The sequence below is a fragment of the Taudactylus pleione genome, unplaced genomic scaffold, assembly GCF_031769625.1.
Source record: "Taudactylus pleione unplaced genomic scaffold, aTauple2 ptg000230l, whole genome shotgun sequence".
NCBI lineage: Eukaryota > Metazoa > Chordata > Amphibia > Anura > Myobatrachidae > Taudactylus > Taudactylus pleione.
Genome location: NW_028284632.1, coordinates 571,235 through 592,826, shown reverse-complemented (window position 1 = coordinate 592,826; position 21,592 = coordinate 571,235). Strand labels below are relative to the sequence as shown.

Here is a 21,592-nt window from a genome sequence, read left to right as displayed (position 1 = left end):
GATCCGGCCATGGTCCGGAACATCTGGGGTCACCGCTAGCTGTGACCCCAGATGCTCACCAGCATCCCCGGATCGGTACCGGCGTTCTGGTACCGGCGGGGGTGTAGGGAAGACAGCATGGACGTCAGGACTGACTGTCCATGCTGTACATCCAGATGTGCAGCCACAGCTGCACTGAAGAAAGCTTCAGGGGCTCTTCTAGCCCCCACTCCGACAGGTGCACCCGACGCCGGCCGGGCACCAAACTAAACTGAGGTGCCTTGGCCCGGGGGCGGGGTATAGGAGGGGGACCTAGTGCATCCTGGGAGGCTGAAAGCTTAACTCTTTGGTGCCCTGCGACTGACGTCACACCTATACCCCAAGGTATCCTGTGGATACCCTATGGACCCTGAAGTAGAAAGGATCATTTACAACTGTACAAAAGAGCAAACCTTTACCACAAACGCAAGGGTTTGCACAGGAAGGAGATGAGCAGTTTGACCCATGTTATGAGGACAGTCCAGATGTCCCATCTCTGGATTTACTTTAGAATATAAAGGAAGCAAAAAGCAAGCCCTATGTCAGGAAAAACGACATAAAAGTTTATATTGGTAAGTATATATTAACAGTAAAGTGATCGTAGTGCTGGATTTCCACCATGTGGATCGGCAAATGTGTTTATGTATTAGTGCAGTGTTTCCCAAACTCCTTCCTCAGGGAACACTAACAGTGCATGTTTTCCAGGTTTCCTCGTAGTAGCACAAGTGAAATTAGCTCTAACTGTGGATCTTTTAATATGTGTCTGCCAGTAATGAATACTGTGTAATGTGTAGTTACACAGCAGCTAGAGTACTAAATGAACACAAATGTATCTCTATGTACTACAAGGCAAATCTATGTTTTCTTGACTTCTAGCCGACAAATTACAACTGGAGATTTAGGAGTAACTACTTAGGTCTAATACAGCAGTTCTCAACCCCAACCCTGACAAATGGTGTGACCGCCATGTTTTCCCGACAGGTCAGGTTTTGAGGATTTTTGTCTATGGAAGCAGTTGGGATAATTATGGACCCAGCAATAAAGATGAACTCGCTTTTACATGATTAACGAAATCCATAAAACATGACCTGTTTATGGTGCTTGAGGACTGGAGTTGAGAACATGCATTTTGTTCTGCACCGAACTATCACAGCATCTCAGAAAAAAGCAAGATTTACAAACTTTCTAAGTAAGCCACCCTCAATCCGTCACATCAAATTTTTGACACACACACATACGCTTTTATCTCACTGCAAGCCTTTGTTTTTCTGTTATCAGGCAGTTTTATTGGAAGTATGAACAGCAAAAAAGCCTCCCCTATTACCACAGCCTGACCTCATAGCATTAAGGGCCTCATTCAGAGGCAGTCGGAGGATGCAAGCGGTCGCTCAGAAACTGGGCAGCCGCTTGCATCCTGACCGCCCGCCTCTGTTGCGGTCGTTAACCCACAGCTCTAACGACCGCTCCGGTGATGGTCGCGATGGTCAAAGACCATCGGGGCTTACGACGAGACCCTAGGGTAGGGTCTCCCTTGTCGTAAGCCCCGGAGAGCTTCTGGCTCTGTCTGAGCCGGAAGCTCTCCACTGACATCACTAGTGATGTCAGTGGGGCCTCCCCCAAACGGTAGGCGTTCCCATGGGAACGCCTCCGTTTGGGCTGCCACCCCCCTGGCCCGCCTTCCAAACGGGGCGAGCTGTCAATCAACATCGACAGCTCGCCCCCTTTGGATCGGGACCCGCTACGACCGGCGCCGTCATGCGCAGCGGGTCTCAAGCCGTCGTGCGCATGCTCTGTGGGGGGCCATCGACCCGGTCCGAGCACATCAGCGCTAACGACCGGGTCTGAATGACCCCCTAAGTCCTAATACTTTTACATAAAGATTTGTTAAAAGTGATTTTCATATCTATTCAATACAGTGCCCTGAATTATACATTGAATGTTCTAGATCAGGGGTGTCAAACATGCGGCACTCCAGCTGCATTGGAACTACACATCCCAGCAAACACTGCCAGTTTTGCTATTAGGGCATGCTGGGATGTGCAGTTCCACAGCAGCTGGAGGGCCGCATGTCTGACACCCCTGTGCTGGATGACGGAGCGGGAGGGTGGGCTACATGATGCAGGTGTGACTGGAGTGAATGAAAATGAGAGATAACATGGATCTAGAACATTTCACAAAGTGTGGTAAAACTGAAATGTTTTTGTCTTTATGTGAAGTAATCCCCAAAAAAAAAAAAAAAAAAAAGGACTATGGGCTCACATGGTGACCCCAGGACTACAGTAGGTCAGCCCAATCTCATACAGTTATAATCCGGGGAACTTTTACGAGCAGTGTTTGTCTTTCTTTTGGTAACTTAAGACCTGTTCAGGGCTAAGAAGAGAAGCCTCCAGGAACAGCATGCATCTCAGAAGAGAACAGCGCTTTTATTCAGTGGCCTGGTGCTATTTAAAGCCTTAACTTTCCAAAAATAGTTTAACTGTCCGCTCAAATGATAGGTCTACACACTGAGCCTCTGTTCCTCTGCACGCACTGAAATGCCACTAACGGTGTGTGTGTGGGGGGGGGACCGTGCTAAGGAGACCTTTAACCAATTCACCACTGAACATCTTTGGGAGGGACAGAATGTGTGGGCGCATCAGTTAGCACAGGGTCCTGCCACAACAGAAGACGACATGCTCCGCTCAGCGCAGGCAACGGCAATCAAGTCCACCTAGCAGTGAGTCGGATGTGTTGTAGATTCACCGGCAAATAGCCCAATTCTCCTTCACTTAAAAACAAGAACATGCTTACAGCGTAGCTGTCATGAACTGGCCACTGTGCGAACAGCTTTGGGTCCCAGCTTCAGCTAAATGTATGTGGTGGGTCATGAGACGGGATGCACCTCACTGGTTACATAAGTGGTGTACAAGTTAAATCAAGGGTCAGGTAAGTTATAGTAAGGAAGGTTATTTGATAGATCTCTGCTTCGTGTATTATGAATAAGCCCTACTAGCAGAGGTGCCAAGTTAGGTATGGGCAGCCTGGAGTTATCCATGTTTGTGAACCTGACTAAAACATTCGACTTAACCGATGAACAGTTGTAAGAATCTAGATAAGAGTTACTGGGTGCAGGGCATTGTTTTCTGGTTTGTATAAAGGATTATCTAAAGATGTGGCCAATTCTGTATTGGTACAACATGAGGTCCTGCAAAGTTTCATTTTAGGACCATTATTATGTTCTCCATTTTTAGTCAGCAAGTTAAAACAAATCACAGAAAAACTAATAATAAAGGCACGATTATTTATAATTCTATATACAGCGTCATGGACTACCATGGAACATAACCCTGCTCTATCTACTCTGAGACATCCTCCTCAACCAACAAGCTGAGAATCTGTGAGCAGGTATACACCGATCAGCCACAACATTAAAACCACCTGCCTAATACGATGTACAGTAGGTCCCACTTGTGACATAGCTCTGTCCTGTCAAGGCATGGCCTCTACAAGTCCACTTAAGGTGTCCTTTGATATCTGGCCCCAAGACTTCAGCAACAGATTCTTTAAGTTCTGTAAGTTGTGAGGTGGGGCCTCCATGGTTCGGGCTTGTTTTTCCAGCACATCCCACAGATGCTCAATCAAATAGAGATCTGGAGAATTTGGAGGCCAAATCAGCACCTTGAACTCTTTGGGCCTGATTCAGAGCTGAACGCTCTGACCAGAGCGTTCGCTCTGAATCAGGGCCCTCCTCCCTGAAAATGGAGCATCCTCTTGGACGCTCGCATAGCTGTGGGTGACCACCCACAGCATATGCGAGCGTCCATGATGATGGTCGCGATGGTCTTGACCATCGGGCTTGCGACGGAGGCCCTGCGGTAGGGTCTCGCTGCCGCAAGCCCAGGAGTGATTTTGGCTCCATCAGAGCCAAAATCACACCCACTAACATCACTAGTGATGTCAGTGGGGCTGGCCCCAGACGGAAGGCGTTCCCATGGGAACGCCTCCGTCTGGCAGGCACGCCCCCGTCACGCCCACCAAAGGGGGCGTGCTCTCAATCAACATCGACAGCACGCCCCCTTTGGTTCGAGAGCCAGAGCGACAGCTTGGCTGTCGCAGTCCGGGTCTCGCGCATGCGCACGACGGAGCTCCCTCCGTCGGGCGCATGCGCAGTGGGGGAACATCGACCCGTTTGCGAGCGTCCTTTGCTCGCGAACGGGTCTGAATGACCCCCTTTGTCATGTTCCTCAGACCATTCCTGAGCAATGTAGGCAGGCGCATTAACCGGCTGAATGAGGCCACTGCTATCAAGGAATACGGTCTACATGAAGGGGTGTTCTTGGTCAGCAACAATGAGTAGGTAGGTGGTACGTGTCAAAGTAACATCCACATGAATGCCAGGACCCAAGGTTTCCCAAGAGAACATTGCCCAGAGCATTACACTTCCTCCACCGGCTTGTTTTCTTCCCATAGGCATCCTGGTGCCATCTCTTCCCCAGATAAACGTTGCACACGCAATCGGCCATGCACATAATGCAAAAGAAAATACAATGAATCAGACCAGGCCACCTTCGTCCATTGCTCCAAGGTCCAGGCCTGACCCCACTTGCGCATGGCACACCAGTCTGTGTTTATGCAGCAACGCACTGTGTGTTCTGGCCCCTTTCTATCATAGCCATCATTAACTTTTTCAGCAATTAGAGCTACAGTAGCTCCTGTGAGATGATCTCACCGGTTCTCCAGCCATAACAATTAGGCGCTTGTCAAAGTCGCTCACATCCTTACGCTTGCCCACTTTTCTTGCTTCCAGGGCATCAACTCCAAGAACTGAGTTTTCACTTGTTGCCTAATATATCCCACCCCTTGACTGGTGCCACTGTAATAAGATAATCAATGCTATTCACTTCACCGGTCATTAGATTTAATGTTATGGCTGATCAGCGTATGTGTCGGAAATTAACTGTGCATGGCAGCCAAACTTATTTCCTCCAGTGAGATTTTGAAAGATAATTATTTGTAGAAGATCAGCTAAGAAAAAAAAATAACTAAAGACTATGGGGGTGATGTATTATAGCAGCAATTATTATTATTGCGAAGCAGGAAGCACTTTCGGCGATCACAGCTAGAGCTCACAGCGCATCAGCCTAGTGCTGATGCGCTGTGTCTCACTCCCGGCCAACTCCACTGAGCATGTGAGGGATCTCGCAAGCATCGGGAGATCCCACGTGCAGCACTGGAGCCGGCAGCCCCCGCAGCAGGGACAGCGTTGTCCCTGCTATGGGGATTGGGCATCGCCAAGTTGCAGCTGTCGATAGCTATAGCTGCAAAAGGTGGAACGGTCAGATGAACTGACCGTTCATACATAGCCCTGCCCATCGGCGCTGTTATCTTGTAGATAGCAGCGCAGATGACAGGGGCGAATAGCGTCCAACCTCCCAATCATACATGGGGGAGAAGCAGCATTGGCGCACATAATGTGCGCCGATACCGCTTCGGCGGTTCATACATCTCCACCCATGGCGGTTTAAAACATACTTAACATGATATTTAAAATATCATATATATATTAAGAAATGATGCATGGCAAAGTGCAGCAACTCGACGTGGCATCGATTCCACAAGCGGACGGAAGACCTCAGAGAGATGTGATCCATGCTGTCTGGATAGCTTTCCACAGCTCCCTGATATTTGTAGGTGCAGGATCTTGGGTGCGAATGGATCTCTCCACCACGTCCCATAAATGCTCGATTGGGTTCATGTGATAAGAACATGGCAGCCACACCATTTGTCAGAACGTTCCAGAATGCTCCTCAAACCAATTCTGGGCAACCTGGGACCAATGACATGGTGCATTATTCCATCATTGTGGGGGTACATGAAGTCCATCCATCAATACAACATAGCGATTACCAGTTAAAAATGTGTTCAGGCGTACCAGCAGACCCAATCCATGCCAAGAGAACACACAACACACCATTATGGAATCACCAGCAGCCTGCACAGTAACTTGTTGACACCAGGGGTCCATGGCCTCATGTGGTATGCCACCAAACCCGAACCATACTATCAGCCCAAAATAACTGGAACCATGGACTCATCAGACTACACCACGTGTCCTCCAGAGTCCAATTAGCAATGTCACGAGCCGAGGTGAGGCGCTGTATCTGGTGTTGTAGTGTTAACAGGGGCACGCTGGTGGGTCTTCTGCTCCCATATCTTATGGAAGCTAAAGAAAGCTACACTGGCTTGCTGAATATACACGTGGTACCTCAGGTATTGAATGTGATTTGTGCCCGTGTCACTTGTCTGTTACCACGGACAATTCTGGCCAGACGCCGCTGGTAATGATCATTAAGCACCTGTGGTCGGCCACTGCGCTGTTTACGGTGGGTGGTAATGCCGTCCATGAGGTATTCCAGATATACTAGTGGCATTGTAGATTGAGGAAAGTTGAATGCCCGCACAACTTCGGAAATGGAATGTCCCATCCGTTGGGCACCCATTATCATGCCCTGTTCGAACTCCAATAATTCACGTTGCTTTGCCATGAGCAGCCTAGCCAGTGTTCAAAATGACTCATGAGATGTCAGATTACAACTGATGCAGGTCTGGGCAGTTCCAAGAAGTCACAGTACTGTGAAGCCACCTACCATTAACTTTCCATACTGATATTCCATGACTTTATATCAAAGTTCTTAAAGAGGATTCCATAACACAATAAAAAGGTGTAGATTGTAAAACAGCATTAAATAACTTAAAACGGTGATAGCTTTCAGTGCCTTGGATAGAGGAAGATGGTCATCATCTAGTGGTTACAACGCTAGATGGATCATGGTGATTAGATGAAGTAGACAAATCTGTATCCTGTGCTATTATTACACCATTTTCATACAGTTAACCACAAGAAGCCACCATGGAATGGCTCTAATACAGAATTCCTTCATTATTACAGTGACTAAGTTAGCCATTTCTAAAACGTTCTTCAGTCCCATTTGTGAAATATGTCGCCCTCATAATAGACAGCGCGCTTGTGACGGCAATCTCCCGGAAATCAGCTTAAGTGAATTGCTACCATTTGATTTCACCCACCTCAAAGAAAAACTCATTACTGTAAGGCAGACTATACATAAGAACGACGTGTAGCCGCCCGATCTGACGGGCGGCGCGCCCCTGCACCAGCATACACATTAGCACGATGCAGGGCGAGACTGGGTGATGCCGGATGCCATGCTGAATTCGGTAGCATGGCATCGTACACGATCTCCTGTGATTGACAGTGCAGCACAACCAACCACATGACATCGCATGCGACCGCCGGAGTGCGCAAATCGGGCAAACACCTAACGATATGCCAGATTGGTCATTCAGATTTATCCAGAGACGACAAATCGGCACAATATTGTTTAAGTGTGTACACGGCTTATAATTCCAGGAACAAAAAATGTAGAAAGACAATCAGCTGAAAACAGACCCCTACCATCAAATAGCCTCCGTATAAAAATGAAATGTAATGAATATTTAAAGTGAACAGGAAGCCATGGCTTATATTGCTCCATTCATAAGGAATACAATTGTAGTATTCACTTACCCATCCCTCAATCTTTCAAGAACTCTCTCAAAACCAACCTGTTCATTATAACCTATAATAACTCGCCAGATTGTACCCCCAACACCAGACCAGTCTCCACCCCACTGTCCTACTGACTCCTAGTGTCTCAGCATCATCCTCCCCTTCTATAGCAGGGGTAATCAACATGCTATTTGGGAACTACACATCCCAGCATGCCCTGAAAGATTTACCACGCCCTAATAGCAAAACTGTGGCAGTGCATGCTGGGATGTGTAGTTCAACAATAGCTGGAGAGCCACATGTTCAATATATCAGCTCTATTTATTTATTTATTTGCATTTTCTTATATAGCGCAGAAAAATCTGTCGCGCTTTACAATTTGAATCAACATTAACATTATACTGGGTTGTAAAAGACATACATACATAAAAGACATACATAAGGGTAAGAGGGCCCTGCTCGCAAGCTTATAATCTATACTTTAAGCTCTCACTACTCGTTAACCTCATCTGTACGTGTTCTCTCTATGTGCGATTGTATAACATATGATTAGTTACTCTGATATCCCAGTGCTGCAGAGTTTTGTGCCACATTACAAATAAGTTAGGAGGAAAATTATTTTTTTGGTGACAAATGGAGAGTTATGGTAAAAACTTACCTAGGTTAACTCTCTTTCTTCGAAGTCTACAGGGAGACATTGGGGATGTATGTGGGACCTGGAGGACTGGACGCTGATAGGAAAGCTTTTCAATCCCAGGATGCTCCGGTCCTTTCCCCTATACCCCACCCACAGCCCGAGAGCACTTTGGTTTTGTTAACAAGCCCAAGGCAGGAGCAGGATAGGAGAGAAGGAAGACTGGTACACTGAGGAATCATACTCACACAGAGAAGGAAACAAGTGACCAGGAGAATAAACCCATAGAAGCTAGGAGCGCCAGGGCGGGTGCCCTGTGGACCCTATGGACTTCGAAGTAAGAGTTAAGCAAGGTAAGTTTTACCATAACTCTCCTTTTCTTCTTCAAGGTCCATAGGGCTCCACAGGGAGACATTGAGGATGTCCCAAAGCAGTTGTTCAAGGGCGGGAACGGTCCTGAGCTGATAGGAGAACCCTACGCCCAAAGGAAGCATCCTGAGAGGAAAATGCATCAAAGGCATAAAACCTAAGAAAGGTGTGGACAGAATACCAGGTGGCCGTCTTGCATAGCTGTTCAGCTGAGGCGCCATGCCAGGCTGCCCAAGAGGGACCCACAGAGTGAGTAGAATGAGCAGATACTGAAGCTGTCACAGGAAGGCCAGTCTGCGTGTAAGCCTGTAAAGATAGTCATGCAAATCCATCTGGCCAGAGTCTGTTAGCTGGCGGTCTCTTCTTGTGGAATCCATATAGGACAAAAAGGGAGTCCGATTATCTGATGGAAGTAGTGCGGTCCACGGACCACATCCAACGAGGCCTCATCTGCCGAGAGGTCTGGTGAATGAAATGCCAAAATCACAATTTCCTCATTCAGGTGGAAGCGAGAAACCACCTTGGGAAGGAAACCTGGGCGTGTACGAAGAACAACCCTGTCCTGATGACTAAAAAGGGGGAGCGACATGAAAACGCTCCTAAATCCAATACCCTACGGGCTGATGCTATAGCCAGTAGAAACAGAGTTTTCGCAGTGACCCATTTCACATCCACTGCTTCCAGGGGTTCGAATGGAGGTTTCTGAAGTGCTTGGAGCACCACTGACAAATCCCATGGAGCCACAGGAGGGACAAAGGGAGGTTCTATACGTAGAACACCTTGCATGAAGGTGTGAACATACGGTATAGTAGCAATTCTGCGCTGAAACCAGATTGAAAGTGCAGGTCTCTGCTTTGTCTGAGATGCTAGGCAGAGGGCTAGGTCCAGTCCAGCCTGAAGAAAGGCAAGAATTCGAGAAACTTTAAACACTTGAGGGTCATAGTTTCTTGGAGCACACCATTGGAAAAATATATGCCATATTTGGTGGCAAATCCTGGCTGAGGCCGGTTTATGTGCCCTGAGCATGGTGTGGACCACAGAGCTGTAAAAACCCTTAGCCGTTAGGAGGGATGTCTCAAGAGCCAAGCCTCTAGACAGATGGGCTAGGTCCGGATGTAGATATGGACCCTGAGACAACAGGTCTACTTGTAGAGGAAGTTGAAGAGGAACGTCTATGGAGAGCCTTTGAAGATCAGAGTACCAATGACGTCTGGGCCAAGCTGGAGCTATCAACAGGACTGTGCCCCTCCTATCTGAACTTTCGAAGCACTTGAGGAAGTAGGGATATTGGAGGGAAGAGATATGCCAATTGGAAGTTACATTTCACTCACAATGCGTCTATGAAGGCTGCGACAGGGTCCTGTGTTCTGGCTAAATAAATTGAAAGTTTGTTGTTGAGGCCATGAGATCCACTTCCGGAAGACCCCATTTGTCCACTAGAAGCTGAAATACTTCTGGATGTAGAGACCATTCTCCTGCATGCACGTCATGACGGCTGAGGAAATCCGCTTCCCAATTGAGAATCCCTGGGATTAACACTGTGGAGATGGCTGGGAGATTGCGTTCAGCCCATGTGAGAATGTGGGACATTTCTGTCATTGCTGACTGACTTAGATGACCCCTTGGTGATTGAGGTAGGCCACAGCCGTGGCGTTGTACTTGTACTGGCCTGTTTTTTAGAATATCCTGAGTCAGAGTGAGAGCTCTGTAGATGGCTCGAAGTTCCAGGATGTTGACTGGTAACACTGCCTCAGCTGGGGACCATCAGCCCTGGAAGGAGTGCTGGCCGATTACTGCACCCCATCTTCAGAGGCTTGCGTCTGTGGTGAGGAGAGCCCAGTCCTGGATCCAAAAGAAATGACCATTATTGAAATGGGAAGTCTGTAGACACCAGGCTAGGGACAGTCGAACCCCTGTGGGGAGGCTCATCGTCTGGGATTTGAGCAGATGGGGTAGCCCGTTCCACCTGAAGAGGACCAGGTGTTGTAGGGGCCTGGTGTGAAACTGGGTGAACCCCACCATGTCGAAGGTGGACACCATTGATCCCAAGGCTTGCATTGCAGAGTGAATTGACACACGGCGATTGACTGCGTAGTCTGAGCTAGATTGCTGAAATCTTGCCCGCCGTTAGGATGATTCTCTGAACTCGAGAGTCCAGGAGGGCTCCCAAATGTACAATCCTTCGAGAGGGTGTTAGGGAAGATTTTTTTCCAGTTGATCAGCCAACCGGGCATTTGAAGAAAGGCAATGGTTACCTGTAGATCGCGATGAAGAGTCCCTGGGTAGCTGGCCAACAGCAAGAGATCGTCCAAGTATGGGAGTAGTCTTATCCCTTGACGACGAAGAGAGGCCACCATAACTGCCATGGTCTTGGTAAAGACCAGGGGGGCTGTAGAAAGGCTGAACAGCAGAGCCTGAAATGAGTAATTTTGCTGTAGTATAGCAAACCGGAGATAGTGTCGATAAGAAGGCGCTACAGGTACCTGTAGGTAAGTGTCCTGAATGTCTAGAGATACCATAAAATCCCCAGGCTCCATAGCTAGGATAATAGAATGGAGGGTTTCCATACAAAACCTGAGCACCCTGATAACTTTGTTCAGAGATTGGAGGTTAAGGATAGGCCGATGAGACCCATTGGTCTTCTGAACTAAGAAAAGGGTAGAATAATAGCCTTCGCCTCGTTGTGAGGAAGGGACCCGAATTATTACTTCTCAATTCAGTAAAGACTGAATGGCTTTTTGGAGCAGCAGGGCCTTGGTTGGGTACGATGGAGGTCCTGTGCAAAAGAACTGCTGGGGGGGTTGCCTCAGGAAAGAGGGCATATCCGTGGGAGACCACTTCCCATATCCAGGCATCTGACGTGGGTGGAGGGTGAGAGAGGAGCAGCCCAGGGAACACCAAGACCGCAGTGGACTGGGGGAGGGACTGCAGGGAGAGCGCCTTCTCCCTTTGCTAACAATAACCACCGGGTCCCCTGGTCTCCTGACATATGCCCTGCGCCAGTATGTTATATGTCCAGGTGGTCTAGTGGAGTCATGTCGACATCAGTGCCTCCGGTCTGTCTCCTGAGACCGGAGGCAAGACTGCGGGTCCCGCGAACGGCGTCACGCCTTACCTGTCCGCTTAATACCGGGCTGCAGTCTGGGGTCCAAGGAGCCTGCTAGCTGGCCCCCCTCGGAGCCCCGCCAGGAGTACCTAGCACAGGCTTGGAGTCACGGTGCCTAGGAGGGGTGATGGGGCAGCAGCACAGATGTCCGGAGGAAAATAAATAAAATCATAAAATAAAAGCTTTGGCTGCTTAATACAGCCCCCTGTTATAATGGTGACCCAGCTCTTGCCGGTCACCAACGAAACTGTAGTGCCCTCAGGCTGTGGGCGGGATATAGGGGGAAGGACCCGAGCATCCTAGGATTGAAAAGCTGTGCTGTTGGTGTCCGGTCCTCCAGGTCGCACCTACACCCCAATGTCTCCCTGTGGAGCCCTATGGACCCTGAAGAAGAAATATTTTCTCTCTGTAATATTTATATCATACATGTGTATTTCATATTTAAATGCATTTTACTGCATTGACTTCTATACTGAATACTAGTAAATGAGCCTGGCATCTGCAGGTCAGCCCAGCCGCCTCTGCTCCGCCCTACTCCGCTATACTTATCCTATTCATCATCGCCGATGCGGTGTGCGTGTGCACATCACACCTAACTTGCACAGGAAGCCCAGTGGGAGCGGGGGCGCATACCATGCACTTTAGGGGGGAAGGGGGGGGGGGGAATACAAATAGCTGCAGGGTTTACCGTGGGCTTCCATGTACTCACCCATTTTACTGCGCAGGGAAAATACTGAAAGAACAACATTTCCCCCCCCCGTGGCCAATTGGATTCCAACCCTGGGTGTGATGTGCAGCCACGTAAACGTAATTTTTATCAGCGTTGAGTTTCAAATAATAGAAGTCTACAGTGTTCTTGCTAAGTAAGTAAATACTACCCCGCCACCCTACTTTCCAAACTATTCCATTATAGATTACTCTAGGGAAGGGATTGCCACTACTAGCAGAAAATAGAACCCCAATGACTCGACTGGACAGATCATACGCTCACAGTATCACACTATGGCCCAAATGTAATAGGCTCCTATAACCGGTCCCAGTGCAATTCTGGAAATAAAAGTGGCAACTAGTCTTAAGGCAAAAACAACCTAATTGCTGTTTAAATCTAGCAGATATACCACCGAAATCGTGCCGGGACTAGCTAATCAGAGCCTACTACATATGAGCCAACAAATCAAATTAAGATGTGTGTTAATAACATAATGATACTGTTTTAGCGATTCATTCTATTACACTACCAAAGCACAATAGGGAAGGCCAAATGCATTTTTACTAGAATCACTGCTTAAGTTTCCTTCTCTCTCTCATTTGCATACTGTTGCCACTGGCGCGAGACATAAATCACATTTGAATATCCCCATTTTCACCAGAATAATAGTCCATCACAAGTTCTTAATTAGAAAACTAATTGTGTCACTGATTAATTTATTCTAATTCAATAATTGATAATGTAACACCCAATCCACAAGTGTGCCACTGAGCCCTAATATGCAAACTCTATAACAATAGAAAAAAACAAGAGGGCAATATTTTCAGCTGTACCAGAAGTTAAGGGACAATGAAGGTTTGAAACAAATATCTAAAAAAGTAAAAGTAGAAAACAGGTGGGGCCCCATAGCCATCTGTTCCTAGGGCCTGATTCAGCAGAGGACGCTAATGATATCGCAGCTGCAATTTTGCATGGAACGCAGCAGCGAACATACGCTAATGCCTGCCAAAGCACAGCCGCCATAAAGATACCCACTGCTGCCTTCTGATATCCGTCCAATGCGCACTCCTGCGTAAACATCGGTACCATCGACGCACATCAAGCAGTCACGTAGCGTGTACGGCAAGACTGATCAGCAGCAAACATTGCGAGTCTCCTCGCACGCAGAGCGCGCTCAAGCTGCGTATGCAACTGTCACTGACTTTGCGATGGATTCCTCTGAGCGTCCGTGATCACAATGCGATCACAGAGCGTGTGCAGAGCGGCTTATACACATGTGTGATGGCAAACAATCGCTCGATCTGCGTAAATCGCAGAATTGCGTCCACTGTTGAATTAGGCCCTTAGATGTAGTACAGCATCAATTGTAGAAGGGAATAGCATAGAAGCTTCAGTGCTGGGGAGAGGAATCTATGGACAGGAATGTACATGAGAGCTCATTCAGACCTGTTCGCAAGAGCTGAGCGCTTGCAACCGGGTCGATGCAACCGGCCGCACTGCGCGTGCGCAAGTCCCGGAGCGAGAGAGAAATTCTCTCGCTCCGGAGCTCACAACAAAAGGGGCGGCTGTCGATGTTGATCGACAGCTCAACCCGTTTTTTAGGTATGGCGGGGGGGTGGTTTCACAAACGGAGGCGTTCCTTAAGGGGGCTTGCGGTTGCAGAGACCCAACCTTAGGGTCTTGTTGCAAGCCCCGATGGTCTTCACCATCGCGACCATCAACCTGGTCTGTCGCTAAAGCTGTGGGTGGTAACCCACAGCTTAGCTAGCGACCAGGAGACCGCACTTGAAAAGTCAAGTGAGCGCTTGCTTCTTGCGACCGCCTCTAAATGAGGGCCATAGTGCTTTGAGGACTTGTGCTCATCCAACTAGGCTCATATTCAATGCACACCTTCCAGTAGTACTAGCTGATTGTCCTCTATCAGCAAATGGTTCTGGCTCTCCCCCTGTCAATCTATTGGTAGCTGGTAATTCTTCTGGCAGATCCAGAGACCCAGACCAAAGTGCTGCAGCTGATAAAAAGGAGGTACCCATCATGGACAGCAATTGTAAGGCATCTGAACACTTCACTTTGCACAATTATTGCTCATTACTCGTCTGCTCACTGACTTACTATTTTTGAGAGCAATAGACTAAAATAAAAAAAATAAAAAAATAAATTCTGTGGCATTATGGGGAAGGAAATAAACGCACAATAAGGGACTTTCCAGATCAGCATAATTACAAGACATGCAGTACTCCCTGTGTGACCAAAGGGGGCGGTGCAGTTACAGTAGCTGACCTCTCACTCTCCAGCTGTTCTACAAAACACTTATGCAGAGCCGGCACCATGTACATGCATTTATTTTTAGCAACATCTTACAATAGGACAGTTGTACCTTTATCTATAGCTGTATGCCAATACATTTGGGACAAGCATTGTACATTTAGGAATAGGGCGCTCTGTTCCAGATTCTGCTTATACTCACACTGTCCTCCACATCTCCAGATTTCCAGCCCTTTAACAGCATTTTGGATGCGGGAACCTGAAGCTCAGTTTCTAAGATCTGCTTTATATCTCCTGGAAAACAGAGCAAGTAGCAACATCACATAGGTTATATGAGAGATCTGTACATTTTTATTTTACACAATTTCTACACTTTAAAAACAGCAAAAACATTTATAAAAACTAGTGCAAGGGATAAAGGTAGTAAGAACCACATCAACACGTCTGTTGATCATCCATCAGGAGCGGTTAGGAAAATAACTGCAATGGTTGCTATGGGAAAGCGGATCTCTTTCCTTTATATTCTGCAATTAAGAAATCTGCAAGACCTAAAGAGGATATCCTCACTGTTGAAAATGCCTCCAAACCCACCAGGTGCCAGGAAGAGGTTAAACTGTGGCTAGGGACAGTGTTTACAAGAAAAGGAAGGTAATGTATCAATACAGCTACAGTACATTCTATAACGGTCACAATGATCTACTGTTCCGTGCTATGAATTGTAAATGCCCTGAAGGTAAAGGTGGACACAGGAATCGCTGTGATGGCCACATATAACTGCAAATGCTTCCGTAACAGCTCAAGTGCAATATGTGACCTCTTGTGTCACTATGCATGAAATATGAAAGGGTATTATTTAATAGGTGGATATATGGAAACGGTATGAAATACCGCCGGCCGCATGGCCGTGAGTTCGAATCCCGGCAGCGTGAGTCAGACAGCTGGAGAGATCCCAGCAGCAGCAGCCCGACAGTGCTGGAAATCCCGATCGTCCCTAGGTAAGTACTTACTAAACTAACCTAACCCCCCTAATCCTAACCCTCCTTAGGGGTGCCTAACCCTAACCTCCCCCCTGTGCCTAATCCTAAAACCCCCTCTAAGTGCCTAAACCTAACCCCCCCTTCGCCGCTGCCTAACCCTAAATCCCCCGGGGGGGTGCCTAACCCCAAGTCGTCCCCCCCGGGTACCCTAAACCTAACCATCCCCCCTGCGGCTGTCCGCTCGCGGCGCCTGGCATCCCTTCAATCGGGATGCCGGGCGCCGGTCTCCCGGCGTCTGAAAAATGACAGGCGTCTAGATTTAGACGCCTGTCATTTAACCCTCGCCGGGATAAAGCAGTCGAGAAGTCGGCTGTTGGGCTTACGTCAGCCGGCTTCCCGATTGCATCCCGGATATATACAGATAGTATAACCTCCATAGAACATAAAATTGTGTTAAGAGCCGAAGTTAAAATGACAGTTTGGCAATTACTAAGCGACTTGATTAAGTCTCTGCTTTCGACAACTTTTTAGTAACACTTCCAGCACTCAGTAGTGGACATAACAAAACATCACTCCCTTACATACACAATCATATAGCCAAGAAAGCTTTAGTTATTTAATTAAACACCTTTTCGTCCATCTGGATTATCACTTTAGCAAAGTTGTTCATTTAGTCTACTGACATTGGAATAGCACTCCACCTGAACTCCACAATCTCTCAGACTCGCAGGAAGACGTTGTTGCTGTAGAGTAGGACTGAGATCCTACACTGGTGGAAAATGACATCTGGCACCTCAGGGGACGGCTGCACCACTCCACCATCCAGGAACCAGTTTAAGTATTCATCAAACCTTGGTGGTCACCAATTCACTCCTTCTGATACAGTGGAGCTTTTATATTGGGTGTGGTAGAAAAGATAGACTATCCATGGGTTGACACCAGATGAAATTGTCGACTTTATTAGTATTTTAACTAGGGATGTGCAGGCTTGGATAGGTTCGAATGTGCACGCCGAGTTCAGATTTTTCGCTCCAAAAATCGGGTCTCAGAAAGAGGCAAAACGTCATCTTTCATGGACTTTTGTCCAGGAATGGTGATGTTTGTCCATGAAAGATGACGTTTTGTCCCTTTCCGAGACCCGATTTTTGAAGGGAAAAATCCAAACTCTGCATGCACATTCAAACCTATCCGAGCCTGCATATCCCTAATTCTAACCCTAATGCTAACCATCCTCCTGGTGCCTAAACCTAACCCTAGACTAACCTTAACCATCCCCCTAGTGCCCAACCCTAAAAATATATATTTTTAAAGTGTCTACCAATTGCAAGTCTACCTATAAATTGACGATCTTTTATCCAGATACTTTGTTATCTTAAGGGCTGTGTATACTGATGAGCTGAATAGTACCCATGTAATAACTGGAGTGTTTATACATAAGAGATATCTTTCGTTCTCTTTCAAACCCTGCAGCAGGTTGCCATGTTAGGAAGGTGACAATAATTGGAAGGTAACAATAATAGAATATTATTCTCTATCTCAGCAGGCAGAGAATGACTGAATGCTTTGCAGACTTGCTACACAATAATTCACTGTGTAGATTGGTGGATTCATGTACAGAGAACGCCACCACAACTGTCAAAGCGAACAATCCTGTACAGATATCTTTAGAACACAGTCCAAAATTTGTAAAAGGGAATAAAGTGGTGTGAAGTGGAGGGGGAGGTAAAACTTTATTTCAACATTCCACAATGGCTCAGTTAGTATTACAGAGGTGTCAAACTGCTGGGATGACAATTACTTTAGGTCTTACCGACAGTGCAGCTATCTTCAAGAACTACATCCGCGGTCTTGTCTCTGTACTCCACTTTGAAGTCCAGCATGCGTGAAAGTCGTTCTACAACCTGCCGGCTGGAAACTACGGGGCGGAAGGCGGATGTAGAGGATGAGGAGGGAGAAGCAATAGATACCGAGGTGTTCAACTGGGTGGGAGGACCAAATACAGGGTTCTGTATTGTTTCCCCACTGAATTCACTAAAATTATAGTGTAGAAGATGCATATTAGCCTCCACAGAAAATATACACACATACAGTGATAACATGCAGTAAAGCTCCACAAATCCTTGTCTTGCTGCTTCTAAAATTCAAGACACCCACTAGCTATCTGTGCAACAGTGGCTCCTCCTGTACTGCATTCTGGGCCCATCCTAAATAGTCTCCAGTATGATCCAACATATACAATAAATGCTACACCTAAGCAGAGGGGTTGGAATGGCGCAAAAGCGCTACATTTAGTGTGCGTGGGGCCTAGGCCTGCGCAACAGTTGGTGTTTTGGATGGGGGGGGCCGGGGGCAAAGTCTACAATGAGAAGGTAGGATGGAGGGGTGGAACCCTGCACAAGAGAGGGTGTGGTGTGGGGGAGGAGTCCTGCACAAGGGAGGGTGTGGTGTGGAGGAGGAGTCCTGCACGAGAGGGTGTGGTGTGGGGGAGGAGTCCTGCACGAGAGGGTGTTGTGTGGGGGAGGAGTCCTGCACAAGAGGGTATGGTGTGGGGGGAGGAGTCCTGCACAAGAGAGGGTGTGGTGGAAGGAGTCCTGCACAAGAGAGGGTGTGGTGTAGGGGAGGAGTCCTGCACAAGAGAGGGTGTGGTGTGGGGGAGGAGTCCTGCACAAGAGAGGGTGTGGTGTGGGGGAGGAGTCCTGCACAAAAGAGGGTGTGGTGTGGGGGAGGAGTCCTGCACAAGAGAGGGTGTGGGGGAGGAGTCCTGCACAAGAGAGGTTGTGGTGTAGGGGAGGAGTCCTGCACAAGAGAGGGTGTGGTGTGGGGGAGGAGTCCAGCATAAAATGTTATTACAAAGGAGAATGCAGTTAATAATCCAAATATAATAAAATATCTATACTAGAATTTTACATATATAACACAAATGTTAATAGAAATACACATTATTTCCATAGAAAAGGATACTGGGACTGACCTACCTTTGTAAAATGCCATTTTCTTGCGGTATTACCCCATTTATTGCTGCCTGTAAGGAAGAAAGAATATAAATTTTTTTTTAGAACCCAGAAGTAGCACAGGTCACACGCACGGGCCTGCAGCAGCACAGGTCACACGCACGGGCCTGCAGCAGCACAGGTCACACGCACGGGCCTGCAGTAGCACAGGTCACACGCACGGGCCTGCAGTAGCACAGGTCACACGCACGGGCCTGCAGTAGCACAGGTCACACGCACGGGCCTGCAGAGGGACATCTGCACATAATCTATGCCACAAATAACCAGACTACTGTACTCATGCCAGGACACTGAAAAACTCTAAGACATTTTGCTTAATTTTTCAAATTATTAAAGTTAAACAAAAATTACAAATCTGTTAAACTTCCTTTTCTAAAGAGTCACCTGTAGAAGAGTTTTCATAATGGTCATTTATAGTAATTAAATGAATTAGGATATTTGTATATCATCAGTTCAGTTTAACGTTAAAATAATATGCAGACACCTAATTCATGATCGATTCAGGAGGACACCTATATATGGAGGAGCGTAAATTGCAGGAATTTGCGCTGAGCATGCCCATAACAGTGGGCACAGGCACACGCACCATTGCATCGTTCTGCCGCTTACGCTCAGGTGAGCGCGAGATGGCAGCACGGAGGCATTCTAACATAAACCAAGTACAGTACAGACGACTTCACACACCTGCAAACAAATGTAGACCAGCACACGGATGCATATACCACTGAGAAAGCCTTATTACTTGCATTGTCAGTGGCAGGTACAACTAGCATATGATGAGGGTCGAGGCACTTGCCATGGGCTTGCGAATGCTCTGCTGACAATGATTGGGGATTTCCCCTGGCACAGATTGTAAAACTTGTTCAAACTAATTTTGCTTTGCTTTTTTTCCTACGCAAGATGGGAAGTGGTTTCTGCTGCACTGGAGAAGTTTTTGTAGTTTTAAAGATGCCCAAATAAGTGTGTTGGACATAAAGTAAATGGTTTACAACATGGGTGCAAGTGCGATACAAGGGTCTATGGTGTGTGGTGTTTTTGTAAACCAAATGCATACACTACTGGCGTCGGTACTCCTCTTGATGGGCGAGTAGGGATGGGTACGGGATGTCAGTGCTCGGGATCCCGACAGTCAAAATCCTGATGCCGGCATCCGGACATTGTTAGGATACAGACACCTGTTGGTAGTTATCCTATCCCTCCCCCACTTCGGTACCTGAACCTAACCTCCGCCCCCTAGTGCCTAACACTAACCCATAAACCTCCCACCAACCCAGCTACTTAACTTCGGGATGCCGGTGCCAGGATTCCAGCGCTGGTATTCTAAGCGCCGACATATTGAACGTATCCCGGGCAAAAATATGCTAGTTTTCATTGTGGCTTTTTTCAATTGGAAATTATGCTTTTATTGCCGCAGAAGACTGTCAATCAGCCACCTTCTTTGAAAGTAATTGAAGTCACAGTGAAGCAAGTTTTATTAATTATATACATTTGACAGTACTATTATAGGAAAAGGCTTTTTTTTTTTTTTTTTTTTATTTGTTATGATGGGAATTAAGCAACCTAAAATACAAACATTTACATATTGGGTCTCAATTGATCTGATGGGTCCCCAAATGCATTCAACGGTCCAATTAGTAGAACCTCTCTCCTGTTCCGGTGGCCCTTTTCAGGGTTGTTGAAGGCCTTCCCCTCTGAACTCCCTATTCACATGCAAATGAGATTTTCATTCTGAGGTTTTGCCAAACATAAGCAAGGCCTGCCGGGGCCTGGAGACATGTCATAAGGCATTGGGGACAATTCCCACCCAAAACAACATCTTTACCTTAGGCTGCAATAAGCTTAAGCATATAATTAATACACCCATCTATATATATATATATCTATATATCTATATCTAGCTATCTCAGAGATTGGCAAAATATAATATAATCTATTTTTTTTTATTATTTCCATTCTTCAATGAATCATGTTATTCTTTCTTTAAAATGCAGATTTGACCTCCTAATCACATCGCGGTGCTTCTAGGCTTATTTCTATGACTCATTCAGATAATGACATTTCCTGGGTATAGCTCCTCTTACTGTATACGTACAAGTTTGCTGCAATGCAGATTTTGTATGTGAAATGAAAGGTCATAAGCGTACAAGTTTATTTATCTACCCAGATCCTTATATAGCCTCACATATCTAGAGATGTTCTCCAAGTATTGGTTAGAGGTTACCAAAACGGCAAAATGATGTGCTTATTACATAGTGTATATAATGTATTAATAACTATATATTACGTCAGCTTTTATAGCGTCTTCGCAGCGCACATTTCTGCAGCTCCAGCAGATTCACATCACAAGAAAGGTATCTGTACATTGCAGACGGCCTTCTTTTTAGCTATCAAACTTTAGGAAACTGCATGATTAGTGCACGTAATACTGCATGAAAATGTAGTTTACAAAATCCATTAAGAGCTCACTATATTAGATTAAAGACACTATAAAGTACTTAACTTCCTAAGCTAGGCCTATCTTTTTTCTATATATTTATTAAGTGTAAAACACCTTTTTTTCAAAGTCACAATTAACTGTTCAAGTGAGTTTACCTGGAAGAAATACATTTTGTGGACAGTCAATATGTTGACGGGAAAATACCAACAAGGTTATAATTTTGGTTAAAGCATTTTAACCATTTCTGCATTCTAACTTTAAACATGATCGGAAAGCATGTTTTAAATTATAATGCAGACTCCGTAAAAATGCTTTAACTAAAATTCTCCCAGCTACATATTGACTAGATCCCAGTTTTGCTTTTTTTCATTACAATGTGAGGTTGACGGCATGATAATGAAGATTACAAGAGGACCTGCCGAAATAGCCTGGTAGTGAGATAAGACCATCTCGATGATGGTTCAACGATGCAATTCTGTGTGATAGATTAGGGGTGTCATTGCCCTCATCCACAATCTGT

The 21,592-nt window shown here is 46.5% G+C and overlaps 1 protein-coding gene across 2 annotated transcripts in view; it reads right to left on the bottom strand.

The window, feature by feature from the left end:
- FAF1 (Fas associated factor 1) overlaps positions 1-21,592 on the bottom strand; it is a 305,642-nt gene that overhangs the window by 191,377 nt on the left and 92,673 nt on the right. For both annotated transcript variants that reach the window (XM_088479291.1, XM_088479292.1), the window contains exons 3-5: positions 18,600-18,646; positions 17,435-17,655; positions 14,850-14,941 (exon numbers count right to left, since the gene is read on the bottom strand). In XM_088479291.1, coding sequence (XP_088335417.1) covers positions 14,850-14,941; positions 17,435-17,655; positions 18,600-18,646 — 360 coding nt within the window. The remainder of the gene's footprint in view (positions 1-14,849; positions 14,942-17,434; positions 17,656-18,599; positions 18,647-21,592) is intronic.